The following is a 20,875-nucleotide window of genomic DNA, read 5'->3' on the forward strand; positions in this document are numbered from 1 at the left end:
GATTACTGAGTGGCTTTTAGAAATTCTTGACATTGATTTAAAATGGTTCACGAACTTTTGACTCTTTTTGTTAAAAAGGTCTCAAGGCCATATGTACTGGTAAAAAAACTCAAAACACTGCCAATAGGTACGTAGTAAAAAGGAAGTCCTCCTTCTCACACCCGCTCCCTTACCAAGGATGAACGACTGTCAAGGATTTGGTGGAACTTCTGAGAGATTTTTCTTTTTTCTTTTTTTAAAGGTTTTATTTATTTATTTGACAGACAGAGATCACAAGTAGGCAGAGAGGCAGGCAGAGAGAGAGAGAGAGGAGGAAGCAGGCTCCGTGCTGAGCAGAGAGGCTGATGCGGGGCTTGATCCCAGGACCCTGAGATTAGGACCTGAGCTGAAGGCAGAGGCTTAACCCACTGAGCCACCCAGGCGCCCGAGAGATTTTTCTAATTCTGATAGCACAAATGGTATCGTGTTGCACATATTACCCTGCAACCTTCTATCCTTCTCTCAACACTTCAAGGAATGTTGCCCATGTCAGTATCCATGATCCTATGTCATCCTTTCTCACCCCTGCATCGTGCTCCTGTGTGTGTAAATTCTGTGTATGAATATTCCCTTCCTGACAGGTTATACTGCATACGGATCCTTATATACAGAGGTGACTGTTTCCGTAGGACAGGATCCCCAAAGCGAGATTCTGGATTAAACTATACACACATTTTTAATGTGATAAGCAACGGCAATTTCCCTTCAGTTCCCACTAAAAGTGAAAGTGCCCCCAGTTGGTATTACCCAACTTTCTACCTCTCCCACCAACACCAGAGAAAAATGGTTATCACATTTTAATTTTAATTTGCATGAAATAACTTTTTAGATTGATTCATTCAGTTACTCTCTGCTGGATGTGCATAAAAATTTCTTGATTAATGTAAACAAAAATTATTTAAAAGCTAATCAACACTCTGCATCCCTGTACTCATCGGGCATTCCAGATGAGGGCTCAGACTTTCTCAATATCCACAACATGTTCCCAATAACCCACAAAAAAAAACTGGAGCCCTAAACACAGGCAAACCTGTTCTGTGGGAAAGGACAACAGGCCTTCCGCAGCGCAGCGACGTGCAGAAGACACTGACCACAGAAGGCACCACTGACAAGGCACCTGCCCCAAGCCCTGTGCTGGCCAGTATGAGATGCCAAAAAGCTCTTCTGAGGGCCACCACGTGAGGACTAGGAAAATAATGAGGAGTAGGTTTCAAAGCACTGGCCGTCAGCTCTCACAGGCGCAGCCCCGCCATCAAGGGCAGGGGCGCTCCGTCAAGCAGGAGGTACTCTACAAAATGTGTATCAACACTGCCCCCAGAACTCTAGGTCTCCGTGCTGCTCATGTGTTTGCAAGACTTACCTGTGTGCAAAGTGGCTTTGGTGAAGGCCAAATTCAGGGGGACCTGTGCTAGTTTTGTGGGGGCGTGATAAGTAAAGAGCGGGGAAATGTTTTCTAGAAGTGCTTCTTTCCAAGGGAGGGCACCAGTTCAAAAGACAAAAAGGAAAAAAAATCCCTCATTCTGGGATGGTGATGGATACGGGTGAATTCCATTTGAAAGTCATCACCTCCTGTCCAGCCTCTTGTCAGTTTTCAAGAGTCAACAGATATCTCCTGAATAACACTGTTAAATATTTAATAGGCGAATTACTTCCCTTCTGGAAGAACTTGTTATGGGCACACTGTAGCTGGGGTATTAAAAGGAGAACTGGAAACACCTCCTACGTTGTACAGGCAGCAGCATTTCTCCAAGGGAAACAGTGTGCATGTTAAGGATGTATTGGTGCCTGGGAAAGAGTTCTTACTGCCCGACTCTGCCACTGAGTACCTTTGTGACCTGGAGCAAGTCACCTGCCTATTCCTTGGTTTCTTGGTTTCCTTACATGAATGCAGGAACAGTAAGAGTATGGTTGTTGTGGGAATTAAATGAGCTAATACATGCACAGCACTCAGAATAGTGCCTGGCCCACAACAAACGCTTCCTGTCCTGAGTACACGCACACTTCAGCACCTTTCATCACCATCACCATAACCAGCATCATCTGCACCTCTGAAGATAGGCTACAGAAAGAATCAATCGGATGTGGTTAACGTGGTATTATCCTCCTAGGGCAGCCAAGTGCTATTAACATGCTAAATAAGGGAAATGAAAGCTCCCAGATATTTTATACTTATTTCTTAAATACTTGTGATTTGCCAATATAACCTGATAGTAACTGCAAATTATTTTAGTTTCAGCTTAAAGTTGCTGATACTAATAAAAGGGATTTTGGTTTGAAACTCCATGTATCATTTCAAACAGTCTGAAAAGTAACCTTTCTTTCCATTATACAGGGAAATGGAATAGTCCTGGAAGCTTTAGAGTTTTGTTTTGTTTTATGAAGAACTTTAATATTGAAAAAGTCTTTCTGTCGTAGAGTTTTTAGGAGTAGGGAAATGGACTAAAATGGTTTGATAGTGACTTCTATTCACCAAAGTAAAGGGTTAACATCTGTAGTTATTATAGAAAGTAGACAATAAAATGGTAACCAATTTAAGAATTTTCCTGGAAGTTAGCATAGAAGCTGTTTACATCCTATTATTGTTATCACCATATGGGATAAGAACAAACCACAGGTTTGGAGGAGTTTTTTTTTAAAAAATGAGCTTATGCACTGTTCTAAAGTAGATGGTATTCATTTCCTTACTGGATTTTAAGTGCCCATTTAGGGTGAACAGAGCTGAATCAGCTTTTCACTTGAAAAGCAGAATCAATCAGTCTGTCTACATAATAACAAAGTTTAAGAAAAGGTAAACTGGCTCTGAAAATACAGACTTTTAACTCTTCTGTCTAGATTTTTTTTTTCTCATTCAGTTCAAAAGTTTACTTATTTTACCTTGATTTTATGGACTCTTCTCTATGTTATAGCTTTAACAGTTTTACCAATGATTATTATTTACTTGAATTTTCTAATATATATCAAATTTAAATTTTTTTAAATTTTTTTTTTTTTTTTTTTGACAGACAGAGATCACAAGTAGGCAGAGAGGCAGGCAGAGAGAGAGGAGGAAGCAGGCTCCATGCTGAGCAGAGAGGCTGATGCGGGGCTTGATCCCAGGACCCTGAGATTAGGACCTGAGCTGAAGGCAGAGGCTTCAACCCACTGAGCCACCCAGGTGCCCCATATATATCCAATTTAAAAGAAATACACACTCACTGTAAAAAAGAAACACAGAGAACATAGAAAAATAAACAGTTAAGAAAGTTACCCTTTACTACCAATCCCCTTCAGCACCTTAGGTAATCCTGAGAAATACTTTGCAGTATGCCCCTTCCAGATTTTTCTCCTCTTCATATGCATATACATACAAGCATGAATATAAATCCTCACAGTTTTCTTCAAAAATGATTTTTATGTGCCCTTCTGAAACTTCACTAATCTCCGTGAGTTACTCTTCTGTTGCTGTCTTCCCAGATCAGTAGAAATGGACTGACCTCAATCTTTTTAACAGCTGTATGGTATGTCACAGATCTAGTCTCTTTTAATGGGAACAACTGTTGGCAAACAATAACTACATTTAGAGGACATGAGCGAATAAAAATGTTTTAACATAAAGTACATTTTCTACATGAAATCATGCCAAGGGGTTCCCAACAAAGGTCAGCTAAGAGATAATGAGCTAAATCCAGCAAAACCATAAAAACATTTTAAATTTCAGGGTCAATACTACTAAAATGCTGATGATTTATCCATTTATAGTAAATCAGAGAAATTTATACTTGGCGCCCTTTCAAGTTAGTTTCCTCCTTGCCACTACAAAATCTGTTTAGTATCTACTAAGAAGTCCAAGTATTTGAGCCATTGAATATATAGTTCAGGCCTATGCACAGACTGTTTGAGAACCTCCTCATTCTTGGCAATGAAATATGCAACGTAAAAGCATATACACTATAATTTTTGCAAAGTAATCACTGACTTGTTAGTTAGAGATTCACAACCACATTTAAAATACTGTTTTATTCAATGACAGCCGATTCTACATATGGAAGTACGTCAGATTTTGGAGTTCGAAGGATGTGTCGGCCTCAGAAACATCTACTCCCCTCCAGCCCACTACGAGCCGCTCCCTCCTCCTTCATTCCTTCCCATCCTCTCATGTGTCCTGGAGACCCTTTCATCAGAGCGTTACGACATCTCTCCGACGCACCGGCCGTCTCTGCCAAGCCGGCATGAAGGCTTCTGAAGCAGACAGAGCCAAGCCCCACTGACCAGTGCAGCCGAGCAGCCCGGGCTGGCCAGGCACCGCACACCCAGAACAGACGCACGTTATGTGGCCGCTGAGTAAGGGAGTCAAGTCTGCAGAAAACCTTACTCCAGAAAAGTCCCACGACTGCTTAAAAATTATTTTACTTTGTTAAGTCACCTGAACTCCATGTATTGATTCTTATTTATTCGGTGACTTTTTTTCTAATTTTGGAACTGGGTACTATGATTTATCATTTATCTGGCAAAACCCAGTCAATTAGAGTATTTCTTTTCATACCAATTTTCAATTCAAAAAATAAACACTATCTAGCATTACTTAGAATAACCGGATGGCATAGACCATAACAGAGTGACTAATTAATTAAAATTTCTCATCACTGAATGATTGAGAATGATACACTGTCATCAAAAATAAATACTGAATGCTCGCCATTACACATCACTTAAGTTCATATTGATTTCTTGACTCTTATAATAGATTATGTATTTTTTTTAAATGGACTTTACTTTAAAAAAAAAGATTTTATTTATTTATTTTGAGAGAGAGAGAGAGAAGGAGAGAAAGTGTGTGTGAGCAGGGGGTAAGGACAGAGGGAGAAGAGGTAGAGAAGTAGACTCCCCACTGAGTAGGGAGCCTGACTCCCTGATCATGCCCTCCCCCCACAATGCAGGGCTGAATCCCAGGACCCTGAGATCATGACCTGAGCCAAAATTAAGAGTCCAGGCACCCCAAAAATGGACTTTACTTTTTTTTTTTAAGATTATATTTATTTATTTGAGAGACAGAGTGAGAGAGAGAGAGCAAGCAGGGAGGGATGGGGAGGGAGAAGCAGATTCCCCTGCTGAGCAGGGAGCATGATGTGGGGCTCGATCCCAGGATCCCACCTGAGCTGAAGGCAGATGCTTAACTGACTGAGCCACCCACTGACTTTACTTTTTAGAGCAGTTCTGGGTTCACAGCAAAACTGAGCAAAAAGTACAGGGTTTTCCCAACTACTCCTCACCCCCAACATGCACAGACTCCTCTATTATCAATACCTACCTCCCAAGAATGGTGTATTTGTTACGAATGATGAACTTACGATGGCACGTTATCATCACTCCCAGTCTGCAGATTATATTAGGACTCATTCTTGGTTTGTCCATTCAATGGGTCTGGACAAATGTAAAATGACGCATTCACCATTCCAGAATCACACAGAGTAGTTTCTCTGCCCTCGAAACCCTGTGCCCCACCCACTCACGCTCTCCTCCCACGAACCCCCTTGGTAACCACTGATCTTTTTATTGACTCCACAGCTTTGCCTTTTCCAGAATGTCATACAGTTGGAATCAAACAGTATGTAAGCCTTTCCAGATTGGCTTCTTTCACTGGGTAATAAGCATTTAGGGTTCCTCCACGTCTTTCAAGGCTTGACAGCTCATTTCTTTTTAGTGCTGAATAACATTTCATTGTCTGGATATACCACAAATAATAGGCTTTTAAAAGCACAAGGGTGGGGACGCCTGGGTGGCGCAGTTGGTTAAACGACTGCCTCCGGCTCAGGGCGTGATCCTGGAGTCCCGGGATCGAGTCCCACATCAGGCTCCCAGCTCCATGGGGAGTCTGCTTCTCCCTCTGACCTCCTAGCTCATGCTCTCTCTCACTGTCTCTCTCTCTCAAATAAATAAAAAATAAAATCTTAAAAAAAAAAAAAAAAAAGCACAAGGGTGATTCTATGTTAAAACTATGTTCTGATTTCTACCTAATTGACTTTTTCCACAGAACTTCAACAGGTTAAAAAAAATAGCGTAATAAAATAGGTACTTCTTGTGTTTTCTTTTTAAAACCTTTAACTTATTTTTCGTACTAATTGAGTCCTTTGTTCATTAAATAATCTGGTGTTGGTTCAGATTTGATAGTTAATTACTTCAAAGAATTTTAGGGAGAGCATTAAAGAAGCTGCAGCGTCCTTACATTAAGAGCATATAACATGTCTCAGATCTCATTAAGAGATAGGATGATTGGTAATCATATATTAATAAATGAGTAATGAGCAAAGATTTTAACACTTTCGGGCTCTAGCTTGCAGCAGGTTATTACGCACTGGAAAGCCCTTCATTTTCCAGAGGAGGAAACAGAAGCCTACAGACATGTCCGAGGCAGCCCAGCTGGGTGTGACAAAGGCAGGAACCCCCCCCACCCCCCACAATCCAGAACTCATGTCCCACTGCCGGCAGTCCCAGGCGCGCTCAGAGCAGTTCTCGAAGCATGCCCTGTGTCAGACCCGCCTTGGTAGGAACACTAAGATGCTATTTTCCCTTTTCACTCTCATTTTCTCACAAGCATGTAGCTGACATCCAGATTCCCCATGGTGTGAGCTATCGCACGCAGAAGCAGATACGAGAATCTGGCCGACTTCTACTGCAGACGTGGTAGATTAGAAAAAACCCACAATGATGCCATTCTAATTTGCTTTGTTTTAGAAAATATAATCTTTCATTAAAATATTACTTATGTGAACATTGAACAGATTACTTTGAAACTTCCTAATTTTAATTTCAAATATGGCAAATATTGATAGTTATAACCCACATAAAAATTCTCTGGGGTCCTCGGGGTCCTTGGGTGGCACAGGAGGTGACTCCTGGTTTTGGCCCAGGCCATGATCTCGAGGTTGTGGGATCCAGCCCCACATCGGGCTCTGTGCTCAATGCAGAGTCTGCTTTAAATTCTTTCTCCCTCTCCCTCTGCCACTCCTGCTCACGCTCTCTCTAATAAATCTTAAAAAAAAAAACAAAAAACAACAACAAAAAAAAACAAACTTCTTTGGGGCCCTCAATAATTTTTTTAAAATTTTTTCAAAGATTTTATTTATTTATTTGACAGAGAGAGATGACAAGCAGGCAGAGATGCAGGCAGATAGAGAGGAGGAAGCAGGCTCCCTGCTGAGCAGAGAGCCCGATGCGGGACTCGATCCCAGGACCCTGAGATCATGACCTGAGCTGAAGGCAGCGGCTTAATCCACTGAGCCACCCAGGTGCCCCATAATCTACACCTTTGAGAATCTGGTTTCAGTGAAAGAAAAGCAAGCTAAATACAGAGTAAGTGCTTAGGCTGCCAAGAAGAGACTATAGGATAACTTTGGAATCAACAGGATGAGATGCGATTTAGGACTGGGAAGAGGTAGCTGAGGAAGAGAGGAGGCTAGGGTGGCAGACGTGAGAGAGGGTGAAGGAGCTGCCTGCCCTGTCCCTTTGTCCCAGCAGCAGGTCCTGTGAAGCCTCGCTGCGGGCACAGGGTCTTCGGGGTGTTCTCTCAACAGCTAGGGGTGCTGGGAACGTTAACAGGAAAGCGACCAGACAGGGCTCCTGCTCTTAAGTACCTAACGAGGAAGTGCAAATATGGACAAGGTGACTTCGGATGACATCAGCCCGATGCAGATAAAATGGCAGTGTTATAGTGGTGGTGGAGAGGCCGTGCAAGACAGGGAGGTCAGGGGAGTGGATGTGAATGAGGAGACCAGACAGGCCACGTCAAGATCTGGAGGAGGGAATAGCAGGAACCAAGGTCCGGAGAGGAAATACGTGTGGGTCTATGCAAGGAGCAGAAAAAAAACACTGAGGTGCTCTCAGCACAGTGTTTGAGATTAGGATTTGGAGAATACAGGTCTAACCCGTTTAACATAGTATCTGTAACACGAGTCTTTAAATGATGGGAAGTCTGGCCGCCAGCTTGTCGGTATCACAGCGCGTAACACACGAAGTCCAGGGTCAAGCAGGCCCCCTTCCGGGAGCAGCGGCACCGCACTGCGGCAAGAGCCAGGAATCCCTAGAAAAGCGAAGGGTCCTTTAAAGTAAGTAGGATCGATTTCAGGATTTGTACTGAGCCTCAGAAAAACTAATCCCTAGTCTTCCTGAAGTCTAGCCTACCTCCTCCTCGGGCACTGGATCTGGGAAAGGTTATGATATAACCTATCTATCAATCTTGGGGATTTAATAGCTGCAGAGTGTGCAAGAGCTTTAATTAAGAAGAAGTAAGTTTCCCATTTCAGGGCAACAAAAGGCTCTGCTACATCAGCCGTTCTCAGAGGGTGGTGTGCATACGCCTCGGGGCCTCAGGTTCCTGTTAGGAAGTGTGTGAGATCAAAACTACTTCTGTGAGATATTGAGGTATCACTCGATCTGTTCTTTGTGTTGACTCTGCACGGCCGGTGTCAGAGCAAGGCCAAGTATGGTGCTGGTGCTGGCCCTGTGGTCTACTGGCTGCCATTACATGTTCATGGCCACGCGCTGCTGGCAAGCAGAACTAAACCCCAAAGCATTTTCACTTGAGAATGTCCCTGATGAGGCAGCAAAAATTATTAACTTTATTTACATTCTGACCCTTGAGCGCCTGTTGTTTTAACATTCAGTGTGACAACACGGGAAGGGCACAGAAAGCCCTCCAGTATGCAGCAATCTGAGCGTTGTCTCAGGGAGAAACACTTGTGGGATCGAGGAGCAAGTTAAACCAGCTGTTTGTTTGTTTGTTTGTTTGTTTTTCCCACATGACGCTGTTTGTACTTGAAAGTATAACCCCAAAGACAAACAGTGGTTATCGGGACTTGGTTTTTTGGTAGACATTTTCTTGAAAATCAACTACTTTATTCTTGTCCAGGAAAACAACTGACAGAACTTGCTGCCAATGATAAAATTCAGGCTTTCAGGTACAAATGGGAACTCTGGCTTCCTGCTACACACTGGCTTTTTCAGGAGATCAGCAGTAATATTAGCAAAAGTGATGTTTTTGGATACTGTGTGTTGCAATATGACAATATATGGACAACTACATAACTCAGGGACCAGTACTTTCCAAAGACAAATGCATAATGTTACAAAGTCATACATGGAAGAAAGACCCATTCAAAGTGCAAGATGTACCAATAGGTTTAATACAACAGCATGAAAAGTTCATTATGATTACAGATTCTACATTGTAGCTAACCTTTAAAAATGATCACATGACCACATGTTGAGTTTTGGTGAACTTCTGAAGAAGATGCAAAATTATATTAAAAAGGCTTATTGAAACATTTTCAACTCTGTATCTATGTGAGGCCAGACTTTTCACCACATACTCAATTAAAACAACATATGGCAACAGATTAAAGACAGGCACAGATATGAAAATCCACCTGTCTCCTATTAAGTCAGACATTAGAGAAATCTGAAAAAATGTTAAGCAATGCTACTTTCTCAGTATTTTTCTGGCAAACTAGTTATTTTTCATAAAAATATGTTTTTATATCAACATGAACTTCATTTAGTATTTCAAATAACTCTTCTGGGTCTTTAATATTTAAGAAGTTCTGAGACCAGAGGGTTTGAGAATCACCAAAGACTGAAAAATACTGGACAATCAAAAAACTATAAAGGGGTAGGGGGCGGGGAGAGGGCGAGGGAGAGATGAGCAAATGGTGGGGGCAAAGATCAGAGCAGAGTAGCTCAAGCGGACACGAGAGGTGACAAAATGGGCAGAGCGCAGACTCCAGTTCCTGGAGGAGGAGAGATGAGAGGCCAGGAAGCAGACAGATGAGTTGGAGAGGGGAGGGAGGGCTGCTCAGTGAGAGAACAGAGCCTGCTTCCAGGCTGAGGATGAGGCGCCAGAAAGGAGAGAGGCTAATGTGAGAGCAGGGTTCTCTAGAGAGAACAGTCCAAGAGGAAGGGAAAGAGGATGGAATGAAGAATGCAGCAGGAAGAGACCGGGGCCTGGAACACAACAGGAGCCATCTCGTCCTCTGAGGAGATGACACAGCTGTCGCTTGGTGAGTCCATGCCTGTGGACTGTCCCCTGCAGAGCACAGAGCAAGTGTGAGATATGTTCAGCAAAGCTGGGCTTCACTGTCATCCGACTGTCAGCACAAAAATGTTCTTATGCTTGTCCGTTCGTAAAGTGAAGGATGAAGACGTAATGGGTAACACAAGGGCCTTTTCAGATTCAACCATCTACAGCTTGCCGTCCTATAAAAATAATGCAGCAAGGTCACTGCTGCAGTGAACTAACTGGCACCATTTATTACGACGAAATTAAGGACTAAACTCACGAAGTGGCCTAGCTGGTGTCATTATTCCACTCAGTTCTTGAGTGTCTGCACCAAGTGTTTAGACTTAATTCACTAAAAACGGAGACGGAGCCCACCAAAGGATTTCTTTTCAATCTGTGAGTTTATTTGACAAGTCTTTAGAAGGCATAAAAATTAAATCACTCTTAGTTGTATGTTAAATCAATTGCCTCAACTTAAGGGAATAAAAATACTTGAAATAAGGATCTATCTGGGAATTTTGGAGCATACGGGTTTGGCCAGAGAAGCCCTCGCCTTCTTGCTAGGGGGCGCTATAAAGGAAGTGGATCCAAAAGCCCCTTCAGCTTCTTAAAACGTGCGTAACTGAGGACTCAAGTGACTAAAAATTGCATTTAGAGGCACATGTATCTAGTTGTTGCTATGAAAAAATCCTGAAACCTTTTATATCTCCAGTATAGTCATACTTTCCCATCAACTTACAATTTCATTTTAAAATCCCTAATCCTTTATTTGCTATGCATTATGTCACTACTAGTCCACAAGAACATAAGATAGCCTCAAATTTTAAAATAACATTATAATTTCATTCTATTTCCAGAGGTATTTTATCTTTCTTTCTAACTGAGATTTCACAGGTAGTAGCTTACAAGAGCTTACTCAATTTTTTATTGAGACGAGCGAAAGAGTATTTTTACAAAATGAATTAAGAAACATTTTAAAACAGTCTATGTAATACATACATGTTCTATACTGCTTTTCTCTTAGTTCAGTAGCATCTGTGTATTTTTACACTTTGATTTTTTATGCTGCTGCATCAAATATAGTCATATAAAATAAGTCACGGGGTTTAGACGGTGACCCAAAGAGGAAACTTAATCAAACTGAGTCAGGCACGAGACGCTCAGTGTTGACTGGTCTGTTATATGAGGGACTTCACGGGGATATCCAAGTTCAGCAACACAGCAGTTGGTAACTCTATTTTACTTTTTTTAAATTTAAGATTTTATTTATTTAATTGTCAGAGAGAGAGAGACAGCAAGCGAGCACCAGGGGAGTGGCAGGCAGAGGGAGAAGCAGGCTGCCCTGCAGAGCTGGGAGCCCGATGACCTGAGCTGAAGGCAGACACTTAACGACTGAGCCACCCAGGCATCCTGGGAACTGTATTTGAACAAGGAATTCTGGGAAAACGCCAGTGATGTTTATCTTCCACTCCTTGAAACAAGTTAGTTCTACTTTCTTTGTGTCTAGGATATGTTTAACTGTGGACGCTGTATTATTTATAACCAGGCAGTTAACTGTACATCACTTGAGAGCCCTCAGTACTTCTGCCTCCAACGACAGTGACCTAGAGTGCCAGCTGATGCCTCTTTGACGATCATCTAGGAGCTTGACAAAGGCAAAGCAAAGGCCAATAGTCCACCAAGAATCTGGAGGGATTCATGTCTTCAATGAGTTAACTGGTTGTAGCTCTGACTTTGCTTATTCACAAACATAAATATTCAATGTTTCAAGAATCTTACTGCTATAAAAGGAAGGCACCTTATTTCCTATATAATAATACAGCCTTATTTGTTATAGTGATGAAAAATCTGGCAGAACCATTTTATGGATCAGCTTTTTGAAGGATGTATGTCCTATAATCTCTCAAGGGCACTGAAATTTAAGTAATTTTCTTCTATTATTAATAGACACTTCTATATTATTAACAAGATTTGTGGAACTAATGTGTATTAGGAAATATTTAAATTCATGACTATAAAGTTTATATAGCAATTGAAATCACATGATTTTTGTATCTTCCAGTAAATAAATATCTACAGATATATAAACTACTCCAGGAAGACCTAGGATCATTCAGTTAACACAAGGAGTTTTAAAAAAATTTTTAGCAAGGGGTGCCTGGGTGGTTCAGTGGATTAAAGCCTCTGCCTTCAGCTCAGGTCATGGTCCCAGGGTCTTGGGATGGAGTCCTGCATGAGTCTCTGCTTAGCAGGGTGCCTGCTTCCCTTCCCTGCCTGCCTCTGCCTATTTATGATCTCTGTCAAATAAATAAATAAAATCGTAAAAAAAATTTTTTTTTTAGAAAATAATCAGTTGGTATTCTGTGTAAAATTATTTTTGTGGCCATGGCTTTTGAAGTAAGCTTTAACACATGCATCTAGTGCTCGCTTCGGCAGCACATATACTAACACATGCATCTATTTCCCACAGACCTATACATACATACATATTCACATACTCCATCATGGACCTGGGGAAGGTACAAGAGAAGGAGCGGTCTGAGGTCTGATGATGAGGAAGGAGAATGGGGGATGGGAGACACGACTGAGAGGAAGGCAGAGATTTGGCTCTGAGCTGCCTAAGGGCCAAAGCAAAATTTTCAAATGAACCCCCTGGTTATGTGGGAAAAAAAAAACAACAACCAAAACACATACTAGTTCCTTAGGACCAAACAAAAAATGCTTGTTATCCGCGTTTAAAATAAATGTCTTGAGTCTTCATGGAAGGGGGCACTAAGCAAAGAGAAGCATGACGTCAGCACGAGCCCTACACTAAAGCACTGGCCATCGTCTCCAGACACTCTCCTGGAAGATTCCTCCATGAAAACTGCAGGCGTAGTCCTGAAGAGATCTTGGGGACAGAACTGGGAAGGAGACCAGACACTATGGTCCAACAAGGCAGTTCTCTGATGGTGTGTAATTTCCTCTACAGATATAAACTCAAACATGTAGAAGAATAAATGGACCACATGTTCTGGTTTGGTTTTTTGCTATTATTGGACTATGTGTTTGGTTTTTTTGTTTGTTTGTTTTATTTTTTACTTATTTATTTTTAAAGGTTTTAAACTTATTTATCTTTAAAGATTTTTATTTATTAATTTGAGGGGGCACAAGAAGGGGGAAGGGTAGAGGGAGAGGGAGAAGCAGACTCCCCACTGAGTGTGCTGCCCAACATGGGGCTGGATCCCAGGACCCTGAGATCATGACCTGAGTTGAAGGATGGCCTGTGTGTTTTTTAAACTAGCTCCTAAGTGTTCTGGTTTTTTTCCAACTGAGTTTTAGATAAAAGCCAATCAATGACCAGTTTGAAGTTAACATCTTTGGCAGGCATTTCGTGATACAGTCTGAGGGCAACTCTTTAAAAACCAATAGGGCATCACCAGAGCGAAGGAAGTAAAGGAATGTCTTCAGGTGTTTCCTTTGTGTTCCTCTGAGTTTATTCAATATAGAAGCAAATAAGCATTCAAGGATCCAAGGTTTTATATAACAGAACATGGTCATTATGCACAATGACTCAGGTTTTGTGTTTCTTGGTTTTGGATTTTAGAGTACTCATTTTTAAACTTGAGGGTACTTAAAAATCATCAGGGGAGGCCGCCAAATGCAGTGTCCCAGGCTTTGTAAGAGTCTGAGGAGGTGTCTCTCTGGTGGAGCACAGAAATCAGGTAATTCTCCTGAAGATGGTCTAGGAACTGCACTTGGAGATCATTATTCAGAGGGCCCAACTGGGAGTGAGCCCTCAGTACATTTTTAAACATCACTTCTCCCCTGTGTCCTTAGTTCTCTCAACCAGTAAGTGCTCGCTGTACTTTGTTTAATATTTAGTTGTGTAGGGGCGCCTGGGTGACTCAGTGGGTTAAGGCCTGTGCCTTCAGCTCAGGTCATGATCCCAGGGTCCTGGGATCGAGCCCCACATCGGGGTCTCTGCTCAGCAGGGAGCCTGCTTCCCCCTCTCTTTCTGCCTACTTGTTATCTCAATTTCTCTGTCAAATAAATAAATAAAATCTTAAAAAAAATATTTATTTGTGTAAGCATCCTTCTAACACGTTCTTGAGAGTCACAAAACCTCTAAAACTACAGGGTCTGTAAGCTACACACATACTGTATGTCTTTTACATGAGGACTCTCAGTTGCATGTAGAGCTCAGGCTTATAAAGAGGAATGTTTGTTTTGAACAACTCTGCTACCTTATGAACACTGTGACTTAGGTACTGATGGTCTGTGCCTCTCTGCACATCAGCTGCTAAGTTTAGATTTGAACTTAACGGCTTATCTCTGGCAAATTATGCGTTGATGCATTGCTGTAACCTCATGTTTTAGTATCAGCAAGTGAGTTTTGATCAGTGATAAGAAAGAATGTCTGTCAAATTTTACTGGCTTGTGTCCTAATGCATTTCTACTTTCAAGCAGAAGAAATTCAAAGGGGGCGCCTGAGTGGCTCAGTTGTTAAGCGTCTACCTTCAGCTCCATCATGATCCCATGGTCCTGGGATCAAGCCCCACATCAGGTTCTCTGCTTGGCAGGAAGCCTGCTTCTCCATCTCCCACTCCCCCTGCTTGTGTTCCCTCTCTCCTGTGTCTCTCTCTGTCAAATAAATAACTAAAATCTTAAAAAAAAAGATATTAAAAGAAGTTTTAACACTTCTTATAAGTGTTATATAAACCAAATTGGGTAAATCAAACTTTTTGTATTACTCCTTCTTTCTTTCAATGAATTTACAAATTGTAGCTTAAACTTTAACGTGTTTTGAATAAACATATCAGAGGACAAAGAAATTCGGTTAATAGTATAACTAAGTAGATGAAGTCACTACTCATTAAATTACATATGGAGTCATATAATCATGAAATAAACCTGAATAGATAAATGAATAAATAAGAAAAATGGAATCAAATTGACTCTTGGTATTTAACAACACATAGAGATCAGCCTAAGTTAAAACCAAAGACTTTTATAACAATAAAATGGAAGTTTTATTATCTCAGGCAATCTGAGAAACAGGCTGCCAAACTTCCAACAATAAAGAAGAGCTTAGAGAAATTACCAATTTAATGTTAAAATGTTAATGTTAAGGTTTTAAAATCCTGAATAGAAAATTCAAAACACAGGTGTGTATCAGAATCACAAGCCCACTGATCAAGTTTTAAAAACCAAACCAAACCAAAAACCAAGAGAACCCTTATCGGGATTATTCAGCATTTGATGATGTTCCTTCATCTTAGTACTCACAGAAAATTGTGAATTTTTTAAGATTTTTTTTTCTTTTCAAAAATAGATGAAAATTGTGAATTTTATGTATAACCCAAGTCAGAGTACTTTTGATTTTTAAATATTCAATGACTTTGGGACCCTAGATTAGTTCCTAGTTAAAGTAATACAACTTGAGATATGAAGATCGCCTTTATTACACTGACTAAAAATTATTATTTTGAGAAGGAAACCAATTTTTTTACATATATGAAAATAATAATTCCATTCTGTAGTCTGTATGCATATAAAATACTTTCAAATCTTTGACCAATTTCTTACATACATTTTGGTTTTTCGCCTTATTATTAAGACGGAGAGACCCACAGGAAACAAACATTCTCAGAATATCTAAATGATGAGCATTCCACTAGGTGCTTATTTAATATTTCATTTAAATGAGTAGTTCATTTAAAAAGAATATTTCATTTAAAATATTTCATTTAAAGAATATGTAATGAAGTTTTTAAACACCTTTTTATGATCTGATCTAGTGACCATAACAACTGAATACTAGTATACAGCAACACAACATGACAGAGCTTAGCCTAAGCTAAAACCCATAGCATGTTTAAAGTAGGGTAAAGGAAAAAATAAAAATAAAAAAAATAATAAATAGGGTAAAGGAAAGAAAAGAAGAAAAATTCCACACACAAAAAGACTACAAGATTATATAAAGATTGCAAAAACAAATACCACATGACTGAACCACAGATACTCACTTCAGTGACTTTGACTGGAGTTCCATATTTAGTGAAAAACGTTTACAAGCAGGGGCTCACAGGTGATGTAAGGCACCCAGAACAATGGCATGGACACGGCAGAGATGGAGTAAAAGAATTTTAACTTCTGTTGCTATGTTGACATCTTTGTTGCACATTCATCAACCAAGTACAGATCAGCTAGTAGGCAGGGAGGCATCAGACAGTAACCTTCTGAGGCCCCATCTCCGCTTAATGTTCTCTGCAGTCCTCCATAACTTACTGCCTGTTCCAACTAACATGTAGCATTCACAACGACCTTATATTGTTAATCACCTTCCCATGTTTATGGGCTGGCTCTCTGTGGCTTTTATCTTCACAGCTATATAACATCTAACCTAATTTCATAGTTAACAACTGCTTGTATTAGTCTGAAGTTTCCTAAGATTAGGTCTTATCAACTTCGCTCTGGCCCAAGAATTACTTAAACTCTGCTGATTCTCCAATGCTTAGAGAATGACGGTCAAACTCCTTCATATGGAATTCAAAGCCCCACCCTCTGACACCACATTAGATGTCCACCCTCAACCTGCATTCTGGCCACTAGAATTTGCCAAAGTTCACTATATCCTTTTGTATCTCTAGACATTTACTGATCTAGTTCTTTCTGCAGTTCCAGACGGCACACACCGGTTCATTCTGCAAAGCTCGCTCCATTAACTTTTCTGTGAAGCTTTTCCAGAACCCACCATCACCACCAACACAAACCCTTGTGCGTCACGGATCCTTCTCTCTACTTGGCAGTTACTGTTATCAAAACATGTTTCTCCTTTAATAAAAGGAGATTATTATTAGTCTGCCTTCTCTTTTGCGAAACTTTCTAAGATTCTATTATTATTATTATTACTATACTTTCTCCTTTGTGAAACATTCTAAGCCTCCTCTACCCAGAATTAAGCACTGCCATTTACTGCCCAGTCTTGTCTCTGGTATGGAATTCTACTCTGGCACATAACACAGCACCCTGGAATTATCTATCTTAATCATCACCTACCCTTTTAGACCCTGTGTGCTCCCTGAGGATATCATCCTATTCATCATTTTATCCCCAGGGCCTAGCTAGTACTTGATACACAGTAGGTATTCAATAGATGTTATCAAATTAATAAACAAAATACAACTGTTTTCTGCCAGATCAAAATAACCGGGTACTGAGCATGCCCTCTTAGCTTCCCAGCAGAACCCTTACTCTCCGGCAAAGAAACACCAGCAAACAAGAGTGGACACCAGCAAACTAGGGTGACCTAAGGAACTGAGGGGGCCGCTAACTGGGGAGGCAGGCTTCCAGCAAGGGCAGACAGGCCCTTGAAACACTGGACGATTTCCTCACGTTACCTCCAGGAGGCTTATCTTACATCCCCAAGACCGGCACTCTAAGGAATCCTTTATAACATTTGCTAGCTCTCAGCTCTACAGTAATCGTCACCTCTATAAAGAGACATTCCAGTGTCCATTTCTGCACAGGCATTTCCTTAGAGAACAACTTACTGAGACAGTTAACAGCTACATATACTGTCATCAGTTTACGGCATGAAAAGATTTTATACATACAATTTCTAACAAAAACTAACCAAAATTAACGTGGCATAATGTTAAAAAAAAAATGCCTGCATTCTCACACATGTAATCTGTACCATAAGAAAACACACATCTGCCCACATGTATATTCCAGCACAATCTTTTCCTTTTGGGTGTTCTGTTTTTCATTTCTGGGTGGCATGATTCAGCAACGCCAAAATGAGGTGGCTACAGTATAAAGTCTATGATAAATATGGAGGGAGATACTAGAAGACACAGGGAGTACAACCCAATCAGCAAACACTTGCTCAAATGCCAGGAGATACGGAAGACATAACGATGTGTCATACGACATCACCTGTCTCAGGAAACTTCCAGTCTGAAGTGAAGCTTGTCACTACTGTATGTGTGCAGAACTGAGCAAACAGAAGGAAGGAGATCACTGAATGTGTCTTAAAAAGAAAAATGTAACTATGACAACTGGTGTTTCTGTTTTCTACAGAAACAATGATTTTCAACAGATTTAAGCACTATTTCTAACAACCACTTGGAGGTAAAAAAATTTTTAACAAAATGTACCCCAAGCTATAAACATTTTGAGAACCAAAAACTATTTTAAAGGGAAAATAAACACTACTGCATTTAAAAAACCTTCATTTCCTAACAATGAAATGTTATATACGTCTAAAACTATTGGTTATATTCAACATATGCAACATTATTATTTCAGTTCTAACTGTTCTTGGCCAGTTATCTCATAGGGAAAACAACTGCACTTGGTAGGACAATATGAAGAATGCTACCTTTATATTAAAAATAAAATTTACCAGTGAAAATGTGGTAGAAATGTTCCCCTGGCTGAAAAGTATACCTTCTCTCCTAAGTCAGAAAGAAGCTTCCTAAACTCTTCCTTTTGTAATGTAATTGTTAATTTGAGTGATGAATGTAAGGACACACACATACTCAACAGATGCTATCTCTTACTCATTTTTTCAAGTTTTGAGAAAATCTCATCAATTTCAAATACTGGTTCTATTATAGCTGTGTTTTTGACTATGAGCTGCCTAAATTGTTTTCAGAAAGTAAGCAGATAGTAATTCAGAACTGGTTTTCTAACTGGGCAATACTACAAATTCACTCCGTTAAAAATTTTTTCAAAATTATTTGTTAGTAAAAATTATTTATTTTGCATGCTATGGAAGGCTTCTTTACCTGCAGATGGCGGGGAAACATTCTTGAAGACCTTTCTTTTTAACTAAAGATCCTTCAAGGCAGTACATAATGATGTCCATAACCTTTATAGAAAAGATGCAAATCCAAAATTAATTTCAAAAATACTTAATTTTCCAAAATTCAAATTATTAACTTAGGCCTCAGTTGCATGAAAATTCTAGATAGTGTGCAGCATTTAAACTATAGTATATTTACTAAAGCTACGGTATAGTTACTTAATACTACAGGATATTCTTTCCCTAATCTGTAAGAAACATAAGAGCACTAAAATAAAGAAATAAGACTTGTTGACTTCAAAGGCAATTCATGTTTATGTACAATATAGGTAGCTTTTATTCGAGCACTCTACATGCTTTATTTATAATGAAAGACATTACAGAGAACACACCCTTTAAAAATTATTCCAGTACAGACCCCTTCCCTATGACGGGTAAGTGTACACAGCAATCATTTTGATCTTTTTTTTTTTTTCCCCAATTTATTTATTTTCAGAAAAACAGTATTCATTATTTTTTCACCACACCCAGTGCTCCATGCAAGCTGTGCCCTCTATAATACCCACCACCTGGTACCCCAACCTCCCACCCCCCCCGCCACTTCAAACCCCTCAGATTGTTTTTCAGAGTCCATAGTCTCTCATGGTTCATCTCCCCTTCCAATTTACCCAAAAGCACATACCCTCCCCTCATTTTGATCTTTAACGAGATTTAAATAAGGCCCCTAGAAATGGTTCAAAAGTTAATTCATTTAATTATCTCTCTTTCTGTCCTGTAGATAAGTCTTTGGATTCTTTTTCTTTTATTTCTTTGGAAATAAAAATGCAGATTTATATTACTACGTGGACATACTTAACTTGGGCTGCGGCTCTAACATTTAAAGTGGATATCCTTACCTCCACGAGAAGATCCACAACATCCGTGGGCATCTTTTCAATAAGAATCTCAATGACTCTCAGAATTTCCCCTTTAGCTCGTGCAAGAGTTGTTGTGTGCATGTTCTGTTGCGACTGGGTATTTGCTGCAAGAGCTGTATGTCTGTGCACCTGTGAAGACATTTCAATGCTGGAGACACGGCTGACACTAGATTGTTTGGCATTTCTAGCCACTCATTTACTTTTCCTTTGTTAATACAGGAGGGGAAAAAAATGAGAATCAACAGAACAACTTTCTTGGGGTGGGTCGGAAAACACTTTGGATTGCAAAACAAAGTATTTAGTACAATAAAAACTCAGTAAGTATCCTCTAATAAAATTCTGTAAGTTCCTGAGTATTCCATGAGGCTTTAATACAACACTACTGTGACATTTTTCCAAAGACAGACTGAAGGTTTGTGAATTTGGTCTACGTGGTGCTGAGGTGGACAGTGGTTAGGAGATACCCAGCGAGTAAGAAGCATGAGACTTGCCCTCAAGTAGTAATAATAGTAAATGATGTTTATAGAAGACTTCCGGTGTCCCAGGCACCATTCTTGGTGCTCTATAATGAGGCTGGGAAATGTGAATGAATGTGCCTCCAAAAATAATAAGCACTGTAAAGAATATTAGTTTACTGTGATTTTTCTTCCCTGTACAAACTGTAAGTCTTAATCATTTGGAGGAGAAAGAACACTTGATGGGACATGACAGGGAAGGGGACAGTGAGAAATACTTCAGGATCTCACTCTAAAACTCTAAGTGAAGTGGAAAACTTATTTTTACAAGGTAATAACTGTGAACTATTACACTGAAATATTAGAACACTAAGAATGTAGGGATCAAGTGGTAACTGGTAAAACATTAACATTAAAATATTTTAAAAATACCTTTCTAACCAAATGCTGGAGTAGAATTAATCCAAACCATGGCTATTCTAACAGTTCATTTAAAAATATTCATACATAAATGGTGAAAACTAAGTTCAAGAACACAACGCAAATACTTGCTTATTCTTTAAAGAGGCAGTTTTATGGCTGGCATTTATAGGACCTATATATGTGGTCAGACTGATGTAAGCTTTATTCAATATATTCA

General features: G+C 40.0%; 1 protein-coding gene across 3 annotated transcripts in view; it reads right to left on the reverse strand.

Moving 5' to 3' along the window:
• The window catches only part of WDR7 (WD repeat domain 7), a 367,702-nt gene that overhangs the window by 77,093 nt on the left and 269,734 nt on the right, over positions 1-20,875 (reverse strand). For 2 of the 3 annotated variants that reach the window (XM_044242906.1, XM_044242905.1), the window contains 2 exons: positions 19,760-19,909; positions 18,847-18,929 (listed from right to left, as the gene is read on the reverse strand). In XM_044242906.1, the coding sequence (XP_044098841.1) occupies positions 18,847-18,929; positions 19,760-19,909 (233 nt within the window). Of the gene's footprint in view, positions 1-7,278; positions 8,096-18,846; positions 18,930-19,759; positions 19,910-20,875 lie in introns of those variants that run through there. The other variant, XM_044242907.1, reaches the window with a different exon arrangement.

The sequence above is a fragment of the Neovison vison genome, chromosome 3 (genome assembly GCF_020171115.1).
Source record: "Neovison vison isolate M4711 chromosome 3, ASM_NN_V1, whole genome shotgun sequence".
Lineage (NCBI taxonomy): Eukaryota > Metazoa > Chordata > Mammalia > Carnivora > Mustelidae > Neogale > Neogale vison.